This window comes from Gymnoscopelus braueri (assembly GCF_963280865.1).
Source record: "Gymnoscopelus braueri genome assembly, chromosome: 17".
Lineage (NCBI taxonomy): Eukaryota > Metazoa > Chordata > Actinopteri > Myctophiformes > Myctophidae > Gymnoscopelus > Gymnoscopelus braueri.
Genome location: NC_137617.1, coordinates 39735261 through 39755862, shown reverse-complemented (window position 1 = coordinate 39755862; position 20602 = coordinate 39735261). Strand labels below are relative to the sequence as shown.

The following is a 20602-nucleotide window of genomic DNA, read 5'->3' as shown; positions in this document are numbered from 1 at the left end:
AGCCTCATTGGGTATTTGACATGCTACAGTACCGACTGTAGAGTCTCTCTCTACAGTATAACCTCCGTAGCAAGAATTCAGAGAGCCTTCAACATTTCTGAGAAAAGCTAATAAGTGGTTGAGAGCTGTGGTGTGGTACGGTACAGATGGAGGTATTAAGTCATTTCAAAGTGGGGTACGGGGGCCCCCAGGGGTCCTTGAGGGGGTTCCAAGGGGTCCCCAGCTAAATGATGGATAGTTAGGAATAGGAACCAAATAGAGCCTTATGGGTCTATAACTCAGAGAATGTACAAATGGAACCAAATGGACCCTAACAGGTCCATTTGGTTCCATTTGTATACTCTCAGAGTTAAATTAACATTGATTTTACAATATAAATTGGGGTCCCAGAGATATAAATGCCATTAAATGGGGGTCCGTAGCCTAATGCATGTCAAACTGGGGGTCCTCGAAAATAAAATGGTTGAGAATCACTGCTAGAGCCGTAAAAATCTTCTCTTATGGGGGTCCCTAGTATATCTTTTCAAATGGGGGTCCGCAGGCTAATAAGTGTCAATTTGGGGGTCCTTGACATGAAAAAGTTTGAGAACCACTGTATTAAGTGGAATGTTGTAGTGTGGTGTAAAAAGTCCTTGAGGGAGGGGGTTCCAGGGGGTCCCCAGCTGAATTTGTTAATATGGCATAACAAAAAATCAGTTTAACCACTTTAACCCTGTTTTAAACTTTGCCTATTCAAAAATAGCCGTGAACTATTTGGAATAATTTGGAAAGAATTTAACAACACAATTCTTGTCTTAATGGGGTTTCTACAAAGCCTTTTCAAATACATATCAATTAGTGGTCCTTGACATGAAAATGTTTGATGAGAAACACTGGTGTAAAGGCTCGGGCTCTTACCTGCTTTGCTGTGTTTTATAAATGTTCAGCTCAGACTGTCTCAAAATGTCCATTTGTCTGACCCTGAACGTGTGTTTGAACGGCGGACACACACACACAACACTGTTGTTTGTTTACACTGTGTGGGTATTAATAAGACTGTGGAAGGTCTGCACCCCCTGCTGTCAGGACATGGAGAGTGTCAATCCCATAGCCCAGGGGAACGAACTGGTTGTCGTGGCAACCGCTAAGCCCCCTGCTCTCTCTCTCTCTCTCTCTCTCTCTCTCTCTCTACTCTCTCCTCTTTTTTTTATGCCAGAACGATCTAGCCAATCACAGCGCAGACCATCTCTCTGGGCTATGGGGTATTAACAAAGACGTCGTGTGGGTGGAGTTACGTGGTGGTTTGACGTCAACGTCATCGGAAGCGTTTGGCTGGCACAGCCAGAGCCATTCAGTAAATCTATTCATAACATAATGTTACAGTAATACTGTAACACTGACCGCAGGTAAACATGAGCTTTAGAGCAAATGAGTGTTATTATCAGCTGTTGTATACATTATAAATGTAGGCAGTTATTATAAATGTTTAGTACTTGTTATAGCAGTCTGTACAGCCTGTACCGTTTAGTGTAGCTGTTAGTTAGTTGTCACTTACCCTGTAATAGTGAGTGACAGCTGTCAGTCAGTCATATATATCATGTGGGTGTTCGGATACGGGTCTCTCATATGGAAAGTGGACTTTCCCTACGAGGAGAAGCGGATCGGCTACATCAAGGGCTTCAGCCGCCGCTTCTGGCAGGGGTCCACGGACCACCGAGGAGTCCCTGGGAAGGTGAGTGAGTCCATATGGCCCGTACAGTGCCCTGGCTGTCATGCTGTGCCTCAGGGGTGTTGCTGTCGGGTGGAAACCTTGTATGTCCACTCCAAATCAGTTCCTTTTTTATTTTTTATTATTATTAATAAACAGTGGTGTAAAACTCACATAAGTACTCACATTGTTTTACAAAACATTGTATGTGTTACAGTATTGAAAGTATCAATACTGCATTGTAGAAATACTCTGTAATTACAAGTAAAAGTCCTGTATTCAAAGTGTACTTGAGTAAAAGTACAAAAGTATTGCTATCAAAATGTACTTAAAGTATCAAAAGTAAAAATACTCATTATGCAGAATGTCCCCATTTCACAAGTTTTCAAATTTCTAAAATGTATAAAAAATTGCTTGTAGATCGGCTATTATCAAAATAGCCGAAGTGTAGGTGGTGAAGTGGTTAATGTATGTTTAGTAATAATAATCAAAATCAACAAAGTAACTAAAGTTTTAAAATAGTGGAGTAAAAAGTAGGTACAAGGTAAGTAAAAGTACCTCAAAATTGTACTTACACTTTAAGTACAGTACTTGAACAAGCTCACAGATCTGCTATTTTCACTACTTTTGTGTGACACTCTTGTCACAGTGCTGAAGTAGCCTTAGGGCATGCATTTTTACGAGAGAAAAAAAGAAAACGTTGAAATATAGTGGAGATATGAGGTTTCTGCCCGGCAGCTCTTTGGAACACAGTTTAATGTCAAGTTTACTGGCTGAAAAGCCACCATCAGTCCTTCCCCCATCTCTCTGTCTCTGTATGCATGAATGTGAGTCAGCACAGTGGTGTAAAGTAACTAAGTACATGTACGCAAGTACTTACTTAAGTACACTTTTGATGAGTTTTTACTTTACTGGAGTATTTCCTATTTTCAGTACTTTCTACTCAACTACATCTCGGAGGCAAATATTGTACTTTTACTGCACCACAATTATCTGAAAACTTTAGTTACTAGTTACTTCGTAGATTTTCATTATTATTACAAAACATACACTAACCACTTCAGCCCTATATGCATTTCGTCCATTTGAAAATAGCCAATCTACAAGCTCACAATGCGCCGCGATGCGACACATTGTGAGCTTGTAGATCAGCTATTTTCAAAAGATTTTTATACATTTGAAAACTTGGAATGGGACATCCTGCATAATGAGTAATTTCTACTTTTGGTACTTTACTTTCAGTATATTTTGATGCCAATACTTCTGTACTTTTACTCAAGTACATTTTGAATTCCGGACTTTTACTAGTAGCAGAGAGAGTATTTCTACATTGCAGTATTGGTACTTTTATTTAAGTTAAAAAAATTGAGTACTTCTTCCACCACTGAATGTGAGTCAGTGAGTTTGGGTGAGAGAGCTCAGTGCAGTCAGAGTAAAATAAATGACTCATCATGTCTCTGTCTGTCTCTTCACAGCCTGGCCGTGTGGTGACCCTCACAGAGGACCCTGAGGTGCGTTGTTCACTAATTAACCCATTAAGACCGGAAAGCATCTGTGTCATTTCTTTGGCTATTCAAAAATAGCAGATCTACTGTACAAGCTCATAGCGCGGCGAGCTTGTAGATCTGCTATTTTTGAAAAATCTTTAAAATCTGTGCAAATCTTTAAATATATGTTTTTAAAGCGAACAAAATATTTTACAAATATTTGCTTTAAGAAAATATATATCGAAAGATTTGCCAAAAAATCCACTATTTAAAAAAAATAGCAGATCTGCAAGCTCATAACGCGGCACTCGGTGCCGCCTTATGAGCTTGTAGATCTGCTATTTTTTTGAATAGCCAAAGAAATCCTAAAATGACACACATGCGTTCCCCGGGCTTAATGGATTAAACACCTGTTAATATATGCACATAATCATCATAACTGTGTTTGTGCCACAAATAGCTAAAGGGAAAAACAATGCAGATTAGCTGAAGAGCAGTAAGATCAATATCGTTAGCCTCATATAGCATAATTGCCTGAGTCATATTTTAAAGGTTTTCAGAAAAGGAGAAATGGAAAAATCACTAGTATCTGCCTAAGTCATCTAGTTGACTTATAGGCAATCATGAGGAAAAAAAACTAATTTAGCCTAAGTCATGTTTATCTGCCTTTATTTATTTTTGCCTAACTCTACTCTCCTCACACTGCTGATTCATCCTGCCTTATTGCCTATGTCCTCAGCCTATCAGAATGCTTGTTACATTAAAACACATTTTTTGCCTATTAGTCAAAGAGTTGACCTAAAATGACTTAGGCAGAAAGTGATTTTGGAATGTCACAATCCCTGGCTAATGGGCCAAATATGTCTTAATACATTCTAAAAACCATCACGCCAGAAGGAAATGTTTGGAACGGGGGGAGTCTGGTGCAACGCTCAGGTCCTGGACCTGGTGAGACGAAGGAGGAGCCCGGCCAGGAGGCCACGCACAGAGCCTAGTCCCTCCACGTGCCAGAGCCTCTCCCCAGTCCCGTCAGAGTAGTTCCGGAGAAGCAGATTGAGTGGCCCTGTCTTTCCCAAAGAGGACTGACCGTGGGTAGCTACTGGGACGTGAGTCGGGGGGGCTTGATCAACCCCGGCTGGGTCACCTGGGAGAGGGTGTATGTTGTTGCGAGAACCGAAACACCCGTCGACCCCAGGCTACAACACTGATGGTACGTCCCAGGTGCATCCATGTGATGTTTTTCTTTATAAATGCCCTCTATAACTAATATAAAAAATTCAAAACACCTTAAATATTTTATTTATTTCACATAAATAGTTCTTATATAATAGTTCTCTTTTACTCAAGGGAGACAATGCCCTTCGCAAGTTGGTGATGTCATTTGTCCATGTGTGGTCCAGCCCTAAGGAATGTTATTAGAATGTCTTAATAAAAAACGACTTATTAATTCCTATGGTTAATATGAGAATCAAAACAATATTTAAATTAATTTTTTTATTAGCACATGCATTCCATACATTCCATAGGGCTAGACCACACATGGACAAATGATATCAACTTGTGACAGGCATTGTCCCTCTGAGTAAAAGATGAACTATTTATAAAATAAATAAAATATTTAAGGTGTTTTTAATTTAATTTATAGAGGGCAATTATAATGTATTAAGGCATATTTGGCTTATTAGCAAGGGATCCTTTTAACACCCCTGATTCTAACTATCAACTCATTATCAAGTAGCTGAAGCTTGTCAAGGATAATAAGTTAATGATTTGAAGAGTGCGTGGGGAGATACCAAATCTATGCAGAGAACTATACAGCAAGCTGTGACATCTGCGACAAAAAAAAAGAACAACACCCTTTGATACTACTGGGATTGCAGGTTAATTACCTCATCTCTGTCACACAATTAAAACCCGGCAGATCAACGTCAGGTTGCATTGCTCTCTCCTCTTGTCCTCTGCCTTTTTTCTTTCAGATTAAAGCCCGATTTATACCTTGTCGCACAAAGATTTGCCGAACATAGCCGATCTACAAGCTCGTAACGTATTGCGAATCAGTTATTTTTGTTGCGCGATGGCTTGCAGGTGTCTCGTCCGTTGGCCTCAAACTCACCCTAACACAGAAGAACAAAATGGGCCTGATTTACTGGTTTCTTTTCTTCTTTTTTTCAGGGCTGACAGCCAACTTTACAAACTGTAATACAACAGTCTTTTCTTCTCTTTTGTTGTGGAAGTTTAAACGAGGAATAAGCCTCAGACAAACTCACTGCAAGACAGAAAAACAAAATAACAAATGGGCCTGATTGACTGGCTTTTTAAGGCTCGCATCCAGCTTCACACACTGTACTGCAATACAGACAGTCTTTTCTTCTGTTTTGTCGGGTAAAGACTAGAACAAGGAATAAGCCCAATTAGGAACAGGTGAGACACAATCCAGCTTCTAGTAGTTCAGTTCAGTCCAGACAAACAGATGTATTGAGAATGAATGGTATGGTATGGTACACAGTTGATGTTTTAAAGCGAACATATTTTACTCCAATCTGTGCTTCTGGGGGGTCCCTGAAACAACAGATTTTGAGATGGGGGTCCGCGGCCAAATATATATCATTTTGGGGGTCTTTGACACAAAAAGTTTGAGAACCCCTGATTATAACATAATATTTTTTTTTTAAACTGTTAAGACCCGAGGCCGATTTTACAAAATGCCTTCTAAATCAGTAGTTCTCAAACTTTTTCATGTCAAGGACCCCCGAAATGATGTATTTGGTTGCGGACCCCCCCCCCCCCCCATCTGAAAATGTTTTGTGCCAGGGACCCCCAGAAGAGAAGATTTGTGTTAAAAATTATTCAAAAACTTTTCAAAAACACTTTCACGATTTTTCAAAAATGTTCAAAAATAGCAGATGTACAAACTCGCAGCCCGGCACGAAGAGACGCGCTGTGAGCTTGTATATCTGCTATTTTTGAGAACCACTGTTCTAGTTTTCTGAGAAACGTATGTTGCTATATACATCTATGTAAAGGAATTATTCACACATCCACTTCATTCGGATGCAGGTGTGTTGGACAATGAAAACTGAAGCAAACATGAAAAAAATATTTTCATGAAAAATCCTGCACACTGTCCTTGCTTTTATTTAAATTGACGTTTTGGTCCCACTGGACCTTCATCAAGAGTCAATGATACCAACATCTTCTCCAAGGGGTGTATATATATACAGTATGAGAAGATGTTGGTATCATTGCTGTAAGACACTCTTGATGAAAGTCCAGTGGGACCAAAGCGTCTGTCAATTTAAATAAAAGCAGAGGCTGCTGAGCAAGAGCAGTGTGTGGGATTTTTGTTCATGAAATTTTTTTTCATGTTTTCCTCAGCTATATATATATATATATATATATAGCTAAAATCTAAAATGAAACGGATGCTTTCGGGGTTTTTAATGGGTTAAAGGCCTTGACAGAAAGGGTCAATGACACTCGCACTGCACTGGAATGAGGGAGGTACCGTATCACGTGCACGCACGCGCACACGCACGCGCACACGCACACGCACACGCACACGCACACACACAAAAGGGGCTGCTCTACTCTGTTTACTTTGGTGTACTTGCATTGGTTTCAGCTTTGGTGAGATTTGATGCAGATGTAGCCTTTGACATGTATTGGCCACTCCCCTGTATTCGTGCATTTAGTGGCTCACTGTACCCTAAAAGGTCCTTAGTTATACAACCCACCCTGGCATACAGCCGTCGTGAGCCCAACGAGCGAGAAAAAGTCATTAAAAGGAGTGTGTTTCAATCAGACTGATCCTGATTGAAACACGAGCGACAGCGCTAGTTGTGCCAGTGATGATGTCCACCCCTCAAATATTCGTTCGCCCCTCTCTCTATTTTAGCGAGTTTTTGTGTGGCCGTGTCCCCACCCCAAATAATTTGTATATTGGTCGAGATCTGCTGCACGCTGCTTTTGCGACCGTTCCTGGAATACAGCTATTTTGATTGGCAGAAGCTTTATTAATCCATTTAGACCTGAGGCTGAGATTCTACAAACACCTTCTAAATCCTAACCTAAGTTTTCTTTTTTTTTTCTTTTATAATTTTAATCCCACGATTTTGTAACCCCTATTTTTTCACCCAGTGCCAATGCCTAAGCTGTAATCAATATCCTGGGCGCTACTCTCCCTCTACCAGGCTGGGGAGAGCCCCGAACTGAGCTGATGCCTGCTTCAATACATGAGGAGCTAAGCAGGCCGCTTCTTATCACCTGATTATTATTTTAAAAACTATTTAAAATAGTGAAAATAGCATCTGCTATTTTCACTACTTTTCTGCGACATTCTTGTATGATGAAGAAAGGCTTTAATTTATAGAAAAAAACATACAAATTTGAAACTTGGAGATACAAGGTTTCTGCCGGACAGTGACGATATATAGCAACAACTAAAATGACACGGACACTTTCCCGGATTGAAAGGTTTAACTACGTATACGCTTTTTCCAGGTCTAAATGGGTTAAGAGTGAAGGAAATTGGATGTTCAAATTGCATAGTGGACCAGGCAAAACACAGTGGCTTCTCCATCTCATTTTGTTCCCGACACACACACACACTTCATATTTATATCTCAGGGGGTTGTTCAAACTGTCACCAGGTACATAGCGAGACCCTCATTACTTGATCATTTATATGCCGGTTCAAACTATCAAACAGACCATCAGCTAGTGGTTGTTTTTATCTGACGTGAGGTACTTTTAATTGATTGATTGAACACTTTATTATAACATGTTTGATAACAGAACGGGAGTACAGTCATAAGTCATAAGAGGATAACATGAAAAAGCCCTGAGGGCTTGTTTACCTACTGTAGTTCAGAGGAAGTGTGTGTGCGTGTGCGTGCGTGCGTGTCTTTACATCTTTGACAGCTAATACACCAGATGTTGTGGTGGTTGATGAAGAGTCTAGAGAAGTGTCTGTATTACAGATAGCCTGCACCTCTGATCCTAGCCTAGAGAGGAAGCTTTTATGACCAAGGTCATTAAATAGCAACCACTTCTACAGTACATAACATCCCAGAGCTGAGCTATAGGTGCAGACTATTTGTTTTTATATTTGGCAGCCTATAGGACATACCCACAGACTGGTTGTTAGAGGGTTTCAACAACTTGGGATGCCCCAAAAAGGAAGCAAAAAGGCTGGCAAAGTATTGTGCTGTCTCTGCTATAATTGGCAGCCCCCACATATGGCGGAGATGCTGTTACTTATACCCATAGAGTACTGACTGAGTGACATGCTTATTGTATCATGATTCATGAAGACATATGCCATGATTTTGTGAATGTAAACTTACTGCTTAATATTTGTGTCCTTGTATGCTCTCCTTTGTGTGGACATAAATAAATGGTTAAAATTTGTGTCTATAGAATCAGATCCTATAGGTTGAGTTGGGTGTGATGAAATGCAGGGTTTGGGTGGGGGGGGGGGACTGCAAACTGAGAAGTGGAATATTGTAGGCAGAGTTGCAGGGTTGATTTTGACAGCAAATTTTGATTTAGTTTTAGTCATAGCCTTTTGAGTAAAATTCCAATTAGTTTCAGTCATATTTTAGTCATCTGAAATGTTTTAGTTTTTGCCTAGTTTTAGTCGACTGAATCTACAGTTGATTTAGTCGACTCAAATGTATTTTGGCGGTGCCTTGATGGCGTCGTAATGGCTGATTTTACACTTGGTTGCATGCTGAAAATAGCCGATCTACAAGCTCACAACGTGTCGCAGCGTGACGCGTCGTAAGCTTGTAGATCTGATATTTTCAGAGCGCAATACCCGAGCGCAACCAAACTGACTTGTCTTTTAGTTCTACTGGATCTCCTCTCCACTAGTAGTCACTCACTATTATTTTGTTTTCGTTAGTGAAAAAAGGTAGTCAACAGAAGTGTTTCGTCATAGTTTTAGTCGACGAAAAGTGTGTGTGTGTGTGTTGTAGTGAGAAGATCGATGAAATTCTGTACTGTAGAGATTCTGTTGGAAATAATTGTTGATAGTCTTAGTTTTCTTGGCATACACACATCTCAGACACCCCTCCTCACATGGTCTCTAAACACCAAACTGCATCCTCATAAGAAAGCACTTTTTGTTTTGGTACCTAGAGTTCTTGTAAACTTTTTACCACTGTATGTACGTACCATAATTGAGAGTGTTCTGACAGGCTGTGTCACGGTGTGGTTTGGCAAACCTGACTGCTCAGGACCGCAGACTGCTAACATAGAGAGACCGTATAAAGACAGCAGCAACAAAAACCATTGGTGCAGAACTACTGTATACCACAACTTCATAACAATTACACCACTTGTTGCAAAATAAATACCGTCCAAAACATCATTAAACCATTTAGACCTGTAGGCCGATTCCCCAAAAAATGCTTTCCAAATCCAAAACGGTTTTCTGAAAGTTGCTATGTCATCGTTGTTGGGGTGGAAAACCTTGTACTGTATGTCCAAAACGTGCAATACATGAACCATTACAAAGTACAAAAAAACATTTCAAAATGATGAAAACAGCCGATCTACAAGCTCAAAACGCCTTGCGTCGCGAGGCGTTTTGAGCTTGTAGGTCTGCTATTTTCACTACTTTTTTGACACTCTTGTATGATGATGTAGGGCATTAAAGGGATACTTCACCCGCAAAATGACTTTTTTTCTATCGATTAGTCACCGAATGGAGACTTGAATTCATGGATATTGTTTTGTTTTTGTCGCATTCCTAAGCCAATAATTTGATCGGTCCGCAATTATTGGCTTAGGAATGCGACAAAAACTAAAAGATATCCATGAATTCCAAGTCTCCATGGGGTGACTAATCAATAGAAAAATATATATATTTTGGGTGAACTATCCCTTTAAAATTGTGAAAATAGCCGATCTACAAGCTACAAGTTGTGAGGTCGGCTATTTTCACTACTTTTTCGACACTCTTGTATGTTGAAGTAGGGCATTAATTTACGGAGAAAAAACATTAAAAGTTGAAACATGAAGATTCAAGGTTTCTGCCCGACAGCTACGATACATAGCTAACATAAAAACTAAATGACACAGATGCTTTCCCGGATTGAAGGGGTTAATAAGAACACTAGCCACCCTGCTCATGTTCTGTTCTCTCTCTCCTCCTCATAAACATTACCGGAGCATTAAACCACACATACCATACCATCTCAGTAAGCAGTTTTGTTTCCACAAGCAGCCGACGCACCCTTATATAATCCCCACACACAGTGTAATATGTAATGTTATTGTGTACTGTATTATTGTATGGTAAACGATGCCATGAGGCTGTGTTTCCCAGGTGGCACCGTGTCAGTCAGTTGTTTTACTTCTGTTGGTTGGTGGTGTGCCCACTTGTGAGGCACTGCTGTTTGAAGGCGACTGATGTACAATTTTATGAGGCGCCCTGGATGTGTGTGTGTGTGTCTAATAACAGCATCACAGTGGTTTCTAACAAACCCTGTGAAGAGCCGTTATCGGGTCACGTCCAGGCGTTCGCAAGCACACTGGCTCAGCCTGACAGTGCCTGCTGCTGATTAGGTAGGATTGCACTATTGCACTTTTTATCCGTTTTACTTTTGTTGTATGTCTCTTATGTTGTTAGGGTTGTCACCTTTATATACAATGGACTTCTGTCTGGAACAAAGATTATATACATTGTGTATATAACCCATTCAAACCGGGAACGCATGCGTCATTTCTAGATTTCTTTGCGCTATTCAAAAAATACTGTATACAAGCTCATAGCACGGCACTGAGTGCCTCGCTAGGAGCTTGTAGATCTGCATTTTTTTGGAATAATCATGTACATTTTGTGCAAATCTTGAATATGTATATTTTTAAAGCGAACATTTGTAACTCAAATCTTTGCTTCTGGGGGATTCTACAAATGTCTTCTAAATCCTAACAGTTAAAAAAAAAATCTATGTTGCTATAATATCAGTGGTTCTCAAAAGGATACGTATTTGGCCGTGGACCCCCATCTCAAAATATTTTGTTCCAGGGACCCCCAGGAGTTGTAACAGAGTAAGTAGGTAAAAATATATATTCAAAGATTTGCACAAACTTTCAAGATTTTTCAAAAAGCTCATAGCGTGGCACTCTGAGCTTGTATATCTGCTATTTTTGAATAGCCAAAGAAAGAAAGAAATCTAAAAACACATACGTTCCTGGTCTTAATGGGATAATGTACACGCGAAAGTCTTTTTGAACACAGTCTTATGTGTATTTTGTTGGGTTTTTGGTGATGGTGTGTCCTCTTTAGTGTGTGTCCTCTTCTTAAGCATTGCATTGTATTATAATAAACATGAAAAATAAAGCTGAACTGGACCTATTGTCAAGTGTCTAAGCAGCCTGAACTAGTTCTTCTCAGCTCCAATTTGTTCATCCTATTCTGTCTGGGGTGCTGTTCCACATTTTAACACCTTTAAAAGGTAATACACAAATGAATCACTGTGCTGTAATTTCTCTCATCCTCTTATGTTGGAAGGGTTTTTCTGCCTGAACTGCTGCTGTATCTCTTAATTAACCACATACAGTGCGCCCTGTTTTTATACTTCGTTGTACGATGGTTTAGCGTGCACGAAAATAGCCATCTACGAGCTCACAACGTGTCGCATCGCAGCACGTTGTGAGCTTGTAGATCGGCTATATTCAGTATTTTTGAAAATCTTTGCCTCTATTAACGCATTTAGACCGGAAAAGCATCTGTGTAATTTTTTTGATTTCTTTGGTTATTCAAAAATAGCAGATGTATAAGCTCATAGTGCGGCACCAAGTGCCACGCTATGAGCTTGTAGATCTGCTATTTAAAAAATATATATATATTTTTTTGCAAATCTTTAAATACATATTTTTCTAAAGCGAAAATGTTTAACTCAAATCTTTGCTTCTCGGGGTCCCTGGAACAAAACATTTTGAGATAGGGGTCCGCGGCCAAATAGATATCTAAAAATGTTTTCTAGCAACAGTATGTTGCTATATCAGTGGCGCTCCAACTTTTTCATTTGAAGGGCCACGGACCCCCAACTCAAAATATATTCCAGGGACCCCCAGAAGCACAGATCGGAGTTAACAAATTTCGATTTAAAACATATATATATTCAAAGATTTGCACACATTTTCCATGATATTTTTTTTTTTGCAGATCTACAAGCTCATAGTGCGGCACTCAGTGCCGCGTTATGAGCTAATATATCTGCTATTTTTGAATAGCCAAAGAAATCTTAAAATGACACAGATGCGATCCCGGTCTTGGATTAACATGCCCAAAACAGGGACCCCAGGTTGAAAGTGGTTCATTAAAAAAATATTCTCTCTCTCTCTCTCCTCAGGGGTGTGTCTGGGGCGTGGCCTACAAGCTGCCGACGGGCCGGGAGCAGGAAGTGAAGCGCTACCTCGACCACCGGGAGAAAGGTGGCTACCAGGTCATCAACGTGACCTTTCACCCCCGTCCGCCCTTCGTCGACGTCGACCCCGACCCGCCGCCCGGCCAGACGCTGCTCTACATCGGCTCTCAGGACAACCCCGACTACCTCGGCCCCGCCCCTCTGGAGCAGATAGCCAGCCAGATCGTCGGCGCCACGGGCCCCAGCGGGCGCAACACGGAGTACCTGTTTCAGCTCGCTGATGCGTTGAGGACACTGCTGCCCGAGGACGCAGACTCACACCTCTTCTCTCTAGAAACCCTGGTCAGAGAGAGACTAGAGACTGGGGAGTAACACACATATACACACACACACACATGCACACACGCACATGCACGCCCACGCACACACATCTTAACCGGCCTCAACTCATCTCAGGGTAATAGATGGATAGTAGGGCTATCTTCAACTAAAGATATTTTTAGTCAACTAATAGCAGTGGTGGAAAAAGTACTCAAATTGTTTACTTACGTAAAAGTATCAATGCAGAAATATGATCTGTTACAAGTACAAGTCCGGTATTCAGAATTTACTTGAGTAAAAGTACACAAGTATTGGCATCAACATGTATTTAAAGTACCAAATGTAAAAGTACTCATTATGCAGAATCCATTTCATGTTTTCAAAATGTATAAAATCATTTGAAAATAGCAGATCTACAAGCTCACAACGCGTCGCGATGTGACGCGTCGTGAGCTTGTAGATCGCTTATTTTCAAATAGCCAAAGTCTATTTAGGGCTGAAGTGGGTAATGGATGTTTTGTAATAATAATCAAAATCTACAAAGTAACTAGTAACTAAAGTGTTCAAATAATTATAGTGGAGTAAAAGTATAATATTTGCCTCTGAGATGTAGTGGAGTAGAAGTAAAAGTATTGAACATTGGAAATACTCCACTAAAGTATAAATACCTCAAAATTGTACTTAAGTACAGTAGTACTTGAGTAAATGTACTTAGTTACTTTACACCACTGACTAATAGTCAAAGGAATCGATTTCTTTAATCAACAAATCTGTCAAATTGTGTTTGTTGCACATAATCATGCAGCCGTTTACAGGTTGGTGAGGTTGAGAAACTAACAATCCATGGCTGTTGAAAGTTATAGATTGGCATAATTAAAGAATTATATCAGTTTGCCAGCCAGAGATGTGCTTGGGAAAAAGCACAAAACCCCCACTAATCATCAACTAAACGACCAAAACAACCATTAATCAGCCATAAGGGGACAGCCCTAATATATATAAATACACTTCGACCATATACGTACTGCTAGCTCATTAGCAATGCTGACAGTCTTTTTCTTTTTTTCCTCTTAGTGTAACAAAGACATTTAATCATGACATTTTACTGTCTGTGGAGAGCAGAGACTGCCAATGTGTAAAGGCAAGTTAATATTGTGACAAGCTTACAATTTTTTTTTCTAAAACACATTGAAGATTTGCTTCATAGATGAACTAATAATGTCAGTTGAGTGGGCCTGATAATGTTTTCCTTTGTCTACTGATTTCTGTTGTCTGTGCAATATGATTACCATATTATGATGGTTCTTCTCCCTCCAGGAACGACTATTTAAAGAATAGCTTAGCTGTTCTTGAAGTTGGGCCCTATTTATCAACTTGTTTGGCATGATTGTGATAAATACAGGGCACTGATGGGTTCAGTAGCCTGCCAGCACACCAAACACAGTACATCTCAATATCAGCCTCCAAGTACAATCCTTCAGGGGATTTGTTTAGAGCGATGTTGAACTTTGGTGGGGCCTTGCATTGTGTAGCTCAGTGGTTCTCAAAGTGGGGTGTGGGGACCCCCAGGAGTCCTTGGGGAGGGGTTCCAGGGGGTCCCGAGCAAAATGAGTTAATCAGTTTAACCACTTTAAACCGTCAGTACTGTATACAGTATATGTGATTTTAAAAAATAATTTGAAAACATTTGAATAGTTTTGAAACATTTTGACAACACAAATCTTGTATGAGCACTAAATATTATCAGATGGGGGTCCGTGACCAAAAACACATACATTTAGGGGTCCTTGACAAGTTTGAGAACCACTGGTATAGTTCCCTGCTCATGATATAAGTCCAAATATTCTCCATCATCTTTATCTAGGTATGTTGATTCTCACGCTGTGATCGAGGGACCAAAAGTATCAATTATATTCGCTCTCTGTGTAGTGAAACTTTTAGCACACAATGTACAATGAGCACAAACTAAGATGATTCTGCCAATATGCTGACGTCATTGCTCATGTTACACCGATATTGGTGACGTATCGATTTGTGTTGCACTTGAGAGCATCCATTGAGGGCGATTTAACATGAATGCAGCCGTTTCACCTTACCAAAATGACGTACAAGTACAAGATCAGGGCCAGTTCTTTCATATTGGTAGAGAGTTTGTATTATGTGCTAACTAAGGCTGTGATTTTGAGAGCTTTTTCATCAGACAATTAGAATGGAATCACTACCTTCAGTTTCTCACTCATGAACCCACAGAAACAGCAGACAAAGGACACTATTCGGTCTTATATCATGCTCAGGTACAGTAGCTTTAAACATTAAAGCATTGCCTTAATAAGCTTAAAAGAGGACACTCACAGTCACAGTATAGTCAGGCTTTCAGGATATAAGGATTTCAGAATCCTTTATATGTTCTGAAAGAAATGGTTACAAACCATTTTTTCAATTAGGCTTTTAAAGGACGAAAAAAAAGTCCATACGGTATAAATCCCCCCTCTATATAAACCACATCCATACACTCAGGACACAGCAACGACACACACACCCGCACACGCACACGCACACTAACTAATCAACGTACTGAGAAAGTACAGTAGGAAGGTCTTAATAATAAAGCATACTTTAAAGCCATAGATGTACATTCTGTTTGTTCTGGTCTTTGTCAAACTATGTTCGCCTATTGGAATGTCATAAACATGTAACATACTGAAAACATGAAGAACAAAATAAAATTATAAAATAATAATAAATAAATAAAAGTCTTGTTAATTGTCTTTCTTACACATACACGTTGGTACTTGTAATTGTATGAATGCCATTTTTTAACCCTAAATCTAAAGCCAGTTATTAATACTTGAATGCCGGTGCAACCGAGTATAGCTGATCTACACGCTCACACATCGCATTGCGACGCCTTGTGAGCTTGTAGATCAACTATTCCAACCCTAACCCTTAAACCTAACGTCAATACAAATCTTACCTCAACCTGGATCTTTCCCTAATAGTAAGCCCAAGCTATATAGCCTCTGACCATTATGTTATACTTTGGCTATTAAAAAAATAGCTGATAAACAAGCTCATAGCGCGGCTCGGTGCCGCGCTATGAGCTTGCCGATCTGCTATTTTCTTTTTATCGTGAAAATGTTTGCAAATCTTTGAGTATATACATTTTTACCTCAAATCTGTGCTTCTGGGGGTCCCTGGAACAAAACTTTTTCGTTGTCAAGGACCCCCAAAATCATATGTATTTGGCTGCGCCCCCCCCCCATCTCAAAATATTTTGTTCCAGGGACCCCCCCCTCTCAACTCCATATATCTATTTATAAAGCAATTTCTAGTTTCTACTGAGGACCAGAAAAATGTCTATTTCTCAAATTCTACTATGTTTGAGTGAGGACATTGGCCCTCACACGCACGCGCACACACACACACACACACACACACACACACACACACACACACACACACACACACACACACACACACAGTACACACACACACACACACACGCACACACGCACACACGCTCTCTCTCACGGACACAGAGGACATGGTAGCCAGTTGGCAGTATTTATTGGCTTTATTCAGTAATAGCAGCTCTACAGCACAGCTATAGAACAATTTGGCACTAAACTACGCCTCTTATTCCTTTAAAGAGATCTCTTTATCGCCACGCATACTGCCAGTCCTTTGTGCCAAGTACAAGAAACTATGAATAGCTATAAATATAATTATATATAAATATATACACTTGAGAATGACTCATCTTGGCATACAAAAACAGCACACCACACTCATTATTGTCCACTACACAAGTTATATAATAGATTTATCAAATGGTAAACTCAGCACTGACTTATGTACAATGTACAATACAATACAATTGTGTCTTTTCCCAGAAAAACTGCGCTTACTATTTACTAATGTAATGATAAAGTTCTGCATTTACATTTTCATATACTATGTCATAACACAGTATTATTATAATATGATTATACACATTATAGCAATGCCATTTTAGTACAGTATTATAGTTATAATGTTGATGTATTTAAATAATATGAATATTATATTCATTGTGGTTTATCATGGTCTTAGGCCAGGGGTCTTCAACGTTTTTCAGCCCAAGGACCCCCGAGCTGAAAAAGAGATGTAGCAGGGACCCCCCCACTACATACTGTATACATTTGTATTTTCATAGATTTCATTGACCAACACCAAACCTCTCTGCCGAAAATAGCCGATCTACAAGCTCATGAGCTTGTAGATCTGCTATTTTTGGCTTAAAGAGGTGTAGCCATTGTTTTGCACTTTTTCAGTTTTTCATGTGTCTATGAGGTTGATAGAACTTCATTAAGCCTCCTGGTGGTGTTTTTGAGCGGTGTAGCAGCTCCTAGAAGTGGGTTTGGGACCGTCGTGAAAAGACTGTCGTGAAAATGTGTCTTTCGCTGTACTGTGATTGGCTGACTCTATTCACACCCTTTGCTCAGTACTGTGATTGGCTAGCGAGACGCATGATGAAATTAATAACCTATAAATAGCACCACTCACTTCAAAAAAATAAATATTTTTGGGCGGTGAAACCGCCCCTATAAGTGAGATTTGGAAAAATGTACATTTTCCTGCGCTGTGATCTGGGCCCAGGAAATTAGTAGAATTATCCTGCGCTGTGATTGGCCAATCACAATCTATTCAGGACTGTGATTGGCCAGTGTCACATGACACATGTGCATAGCCCTATATAAGCAACCATAACTCGAAAAAAACCAAACCTTTGTTTTTTTCGAGTTATGGTTTCGTCCATCATAAAGAGTGTTTCAATAAATGTATTTATCTTTTGTACATGATTGGTTGACTCCATTCAGTATTGTGATTAGCTAGCAAGACACCGCCCACTTCACACAGGGTGTGATTTTTTTAGTTTCTTCCTGGAGGCTGAAACCTTGAGGGTCAAACGTGCCGATAGAAAAACAGCACTTTAATGACAGTAAAAATATACCCTCCCCCTCATTATCATAACACAACAGGTGTGGGCATGAGGAGGAGGAGGGACTAGGACAGGTGGGTGGTGCTAAGGTGGTGGAGGAGGTGCTAAGGTGAGAACCAGGTATACTTAATGAACTGGAGGCGTGTCCACATAAAACATAATTTTAACACTTTCTGTACACATTTTTTGAAAAAAATCTTCCTCCTAGTATAACCATAATACCTGATGATTATGTTTTAGGGGGAGGAAATCACTCAATAGGGATAATAGGGTTCATGTGGTTAATGTAAAAAAAAAAAAGAGAATCCAATCGCACAAAGATTTGCCGGCCCCCCTGTAGTAACTCTGAGGACCCCCTAGGGGTCCCGGACCCCCTGTTGAAGACCCCTGTCTTAGGCAGTCCCATATCCCTACATACTTCTTTTCACTACTGACACGCAGATGATTTTGACAGCAAATTTTGATTTCATTTTAGTCATAGTCTTTTGAATAAAATTCCATTTAGTTTTAGTCATATTTTAGTCATCTGAAATGTTTTAGTTTTTGTCTAGGTTTAGTCGACTAAATATTATAACATTTTAGTCGACTAAATCTACAGCTGATTTAGTCGACAAAAATGTATTTTGGCGGTGCCTTGATGGCGCGTAATGGCTGAAACTAGCCGATCTACAAGCTCACAACGCGTTGCAGCGCGACGTGTTGTGAGCTTGTAGATCTGCTATTTTCAGTGCGCAACAACCAAATGACTCGTCTTTTAGTTCTACTGGATCACTTCTCCACTAGTCCCTCCTTAACATTTTTGTCTAGTTTTTATTTGTTGACGAAATTGTCAATATATTTAGTCATAGTTTTAGTCATCGTAGCTTAGTTTTTATTTCGTTTTTATTTAGTTTTCGTCTGTGAAAAAAGGTAGTCGACGAATATTTCTCGTCATAGTTTTAGACGAAATCAACACTGCTGACATGGCAGAAAGTGTGAAACAGAGAGGGTTTGTGTCACAGAACTGAAATGTGAAAGAGAGAGAGAGACAGCTTTCTGGTAGACATGGACAAAATAGTGGTTGAACGTTTTGGATTGAAAAAGACAACAACAACACCAAGAGGAGCGTTCAGTTTATCTTATCTCTAGAGGAATGTGTTCTCATTTGGGGGTGGTTGTCGTGCCTGATAAGAAAAAGAGAAGAAAAAAAAAAGCACACTGCCTACGTCAAATAATTGAAACCACGGTCAGATATCTATAGTTCGCCCACGTCTTGCTTTCTGGAAGGAATTCAATCCAAGGCCAACATGGAGGCAAGAGGCAGGCTTTCTATATACCCAACAACATTAGAAGTTTCGGCACAAGAAGTTAACTGTGATGTTTCTGCTAACACACTGAGGCAGCCTGGGGAGCCACAGGGCTCCTAATAGAGTTCTCAAAACTTCCTGGGGGCGGGCGGAGACATCTATTTAATATCAATGTCTCCGCTATTCTGACAACAGCTCCCGTTTGAAAAAGTAGGTGTCTGTGCTTGGTGTGACAATATCACAGCATCGTGTTCCGTTTAACATTATCTTATCTTCAATAACACAATCCAAATGATATCCATGTGTTAACTACTCACATGGAGTGTGGAGCAACGTTTTGTCAGCTCCATAGAAAAGAGACAAAAAACTAGTTTGTAAATATCTCCATCCTTGTTTGCTCGCGCTATGGGACAACACAAGCAGCAGACACGCCACTCCGCTATAAACCCCTCTAAATGCACAGTAGGTGCAGATTATAGAGATTCATTTTTACACATCTTAGTGCTGGTGGTAAGTTAGTGAAAATCGCCTTAACTCTTTGCCTGCCACCGTCGGATTCTGCCAAGGCGCAGCCTGCCACTGACGAGAATGACGAGATTCGTGTTTTCAGTGGTTTTCCACCAGATGGCGCTGTTCGCTACCCTATGAATGATGCTTTCACTGCCAGATGACGACAGACCCGGAATTGATGTTACTTAAAAAATAAATCCGCTCGTTTACTCTCCTGTGGGAAAATGGCTTTATCTCAGTTTATGTTGCTTTACGGCAAAAACAAGCCACATTCAACTGGCCACAGCTATGCAATGGATTACCGCAACCGGATACATTTTTTTCCCGAGACTCCCGAGACCCCTAACAGTACGTTTTAACAGCGGGCGACTCTCCGGACGATCGCCGGACGACATCGTCCAAAAGATAAATAAAATCCATCTTTTCAGATCAACATCGCCCCCCCTGCCCACTTCGCCTCTTCGCCCAGCTATCGCCAGTAGTTGCCGGCTCTCATAGACATATAATGCACTTCCGGAGAATACTCTCCTGAATCGCCCGCTGTTAAAACGCACCGTAAGTGTGTAATGAGGCGAACTCCGTGAGGGCAGCGATCACGGATAATGTTCCATGATTTTTCAAAGGTCAGTGAAATCACTTGTTTTCGCTGCAGTAGCGTCACACTATTACACTATTACTCTGGCAGTTAAAGAGTCAATAACGGCATACTTAATGTGCCACCCCAGCGGTGGCACATTCGCCCAAAAATAGCAGTGTTGAGCTTGTAGATCTGCTATTTGGTGTAGCCGAGGGGGTAAAAACGGTCAGAGTACAATTGTAACTCAAGTCCGTCTCTCTAAGAATAGAGAGTTCAAGTGGTTAAAACCAAATCGGTGATCTTCCCTTCAAGTGGTGATCACGTGATTCTATGACCAGTGGGAACCAGCGCAGCGCACCGCCTCGATGTAGTA

General features: G+C 40.3%; 1 protein-coding gene across 3 annotated transcripts; it reads left to right on the top strand.

The window, feature by feature from the left end:
- The first annotated feature begins 1324 nt into the window (after window positions 1-1324).
- Window positions 1325-15615, top strand: chac2 (ChaC, cation transport regulator homolog 2 (E. coli)). Of its 3 annotated transcripts, XR_013934832.1 has the most exons (4): window positions 1325-1711; window positions 3163-3198; window positions 12540-14460; window positions 14657-15615. XR_013934832.1 is itself a non-coding variant. In XM_080454950.1 (3 exons), exons 1-3 carry the CDS (start codon window positions 1577-1579, stop codon window positions 12924-12926), a joined length of 558 nt encoding a protein of 185 aa, XP_080311076.1. In that variant the 5' UTR covers window positions 1325-1576; the 3' UTR covers window positions 12927-15615. The 3 variants fall into 3 exon arrangements, 2 of the variants coding, with proteins under 2 accessions (XP_080311076.1, XP_080311077.1); XM_080454950.1 differs by having other exon boundaries at window positions 12540-15615; XM_080454951.1 differs by lacking the exon at window positions 3163-3198 and having other exon boundaries at window positions 12540-15615.
- The last annotated feature ends 4987 nt before the right edge of the window (window positions 15616-20602 follow it).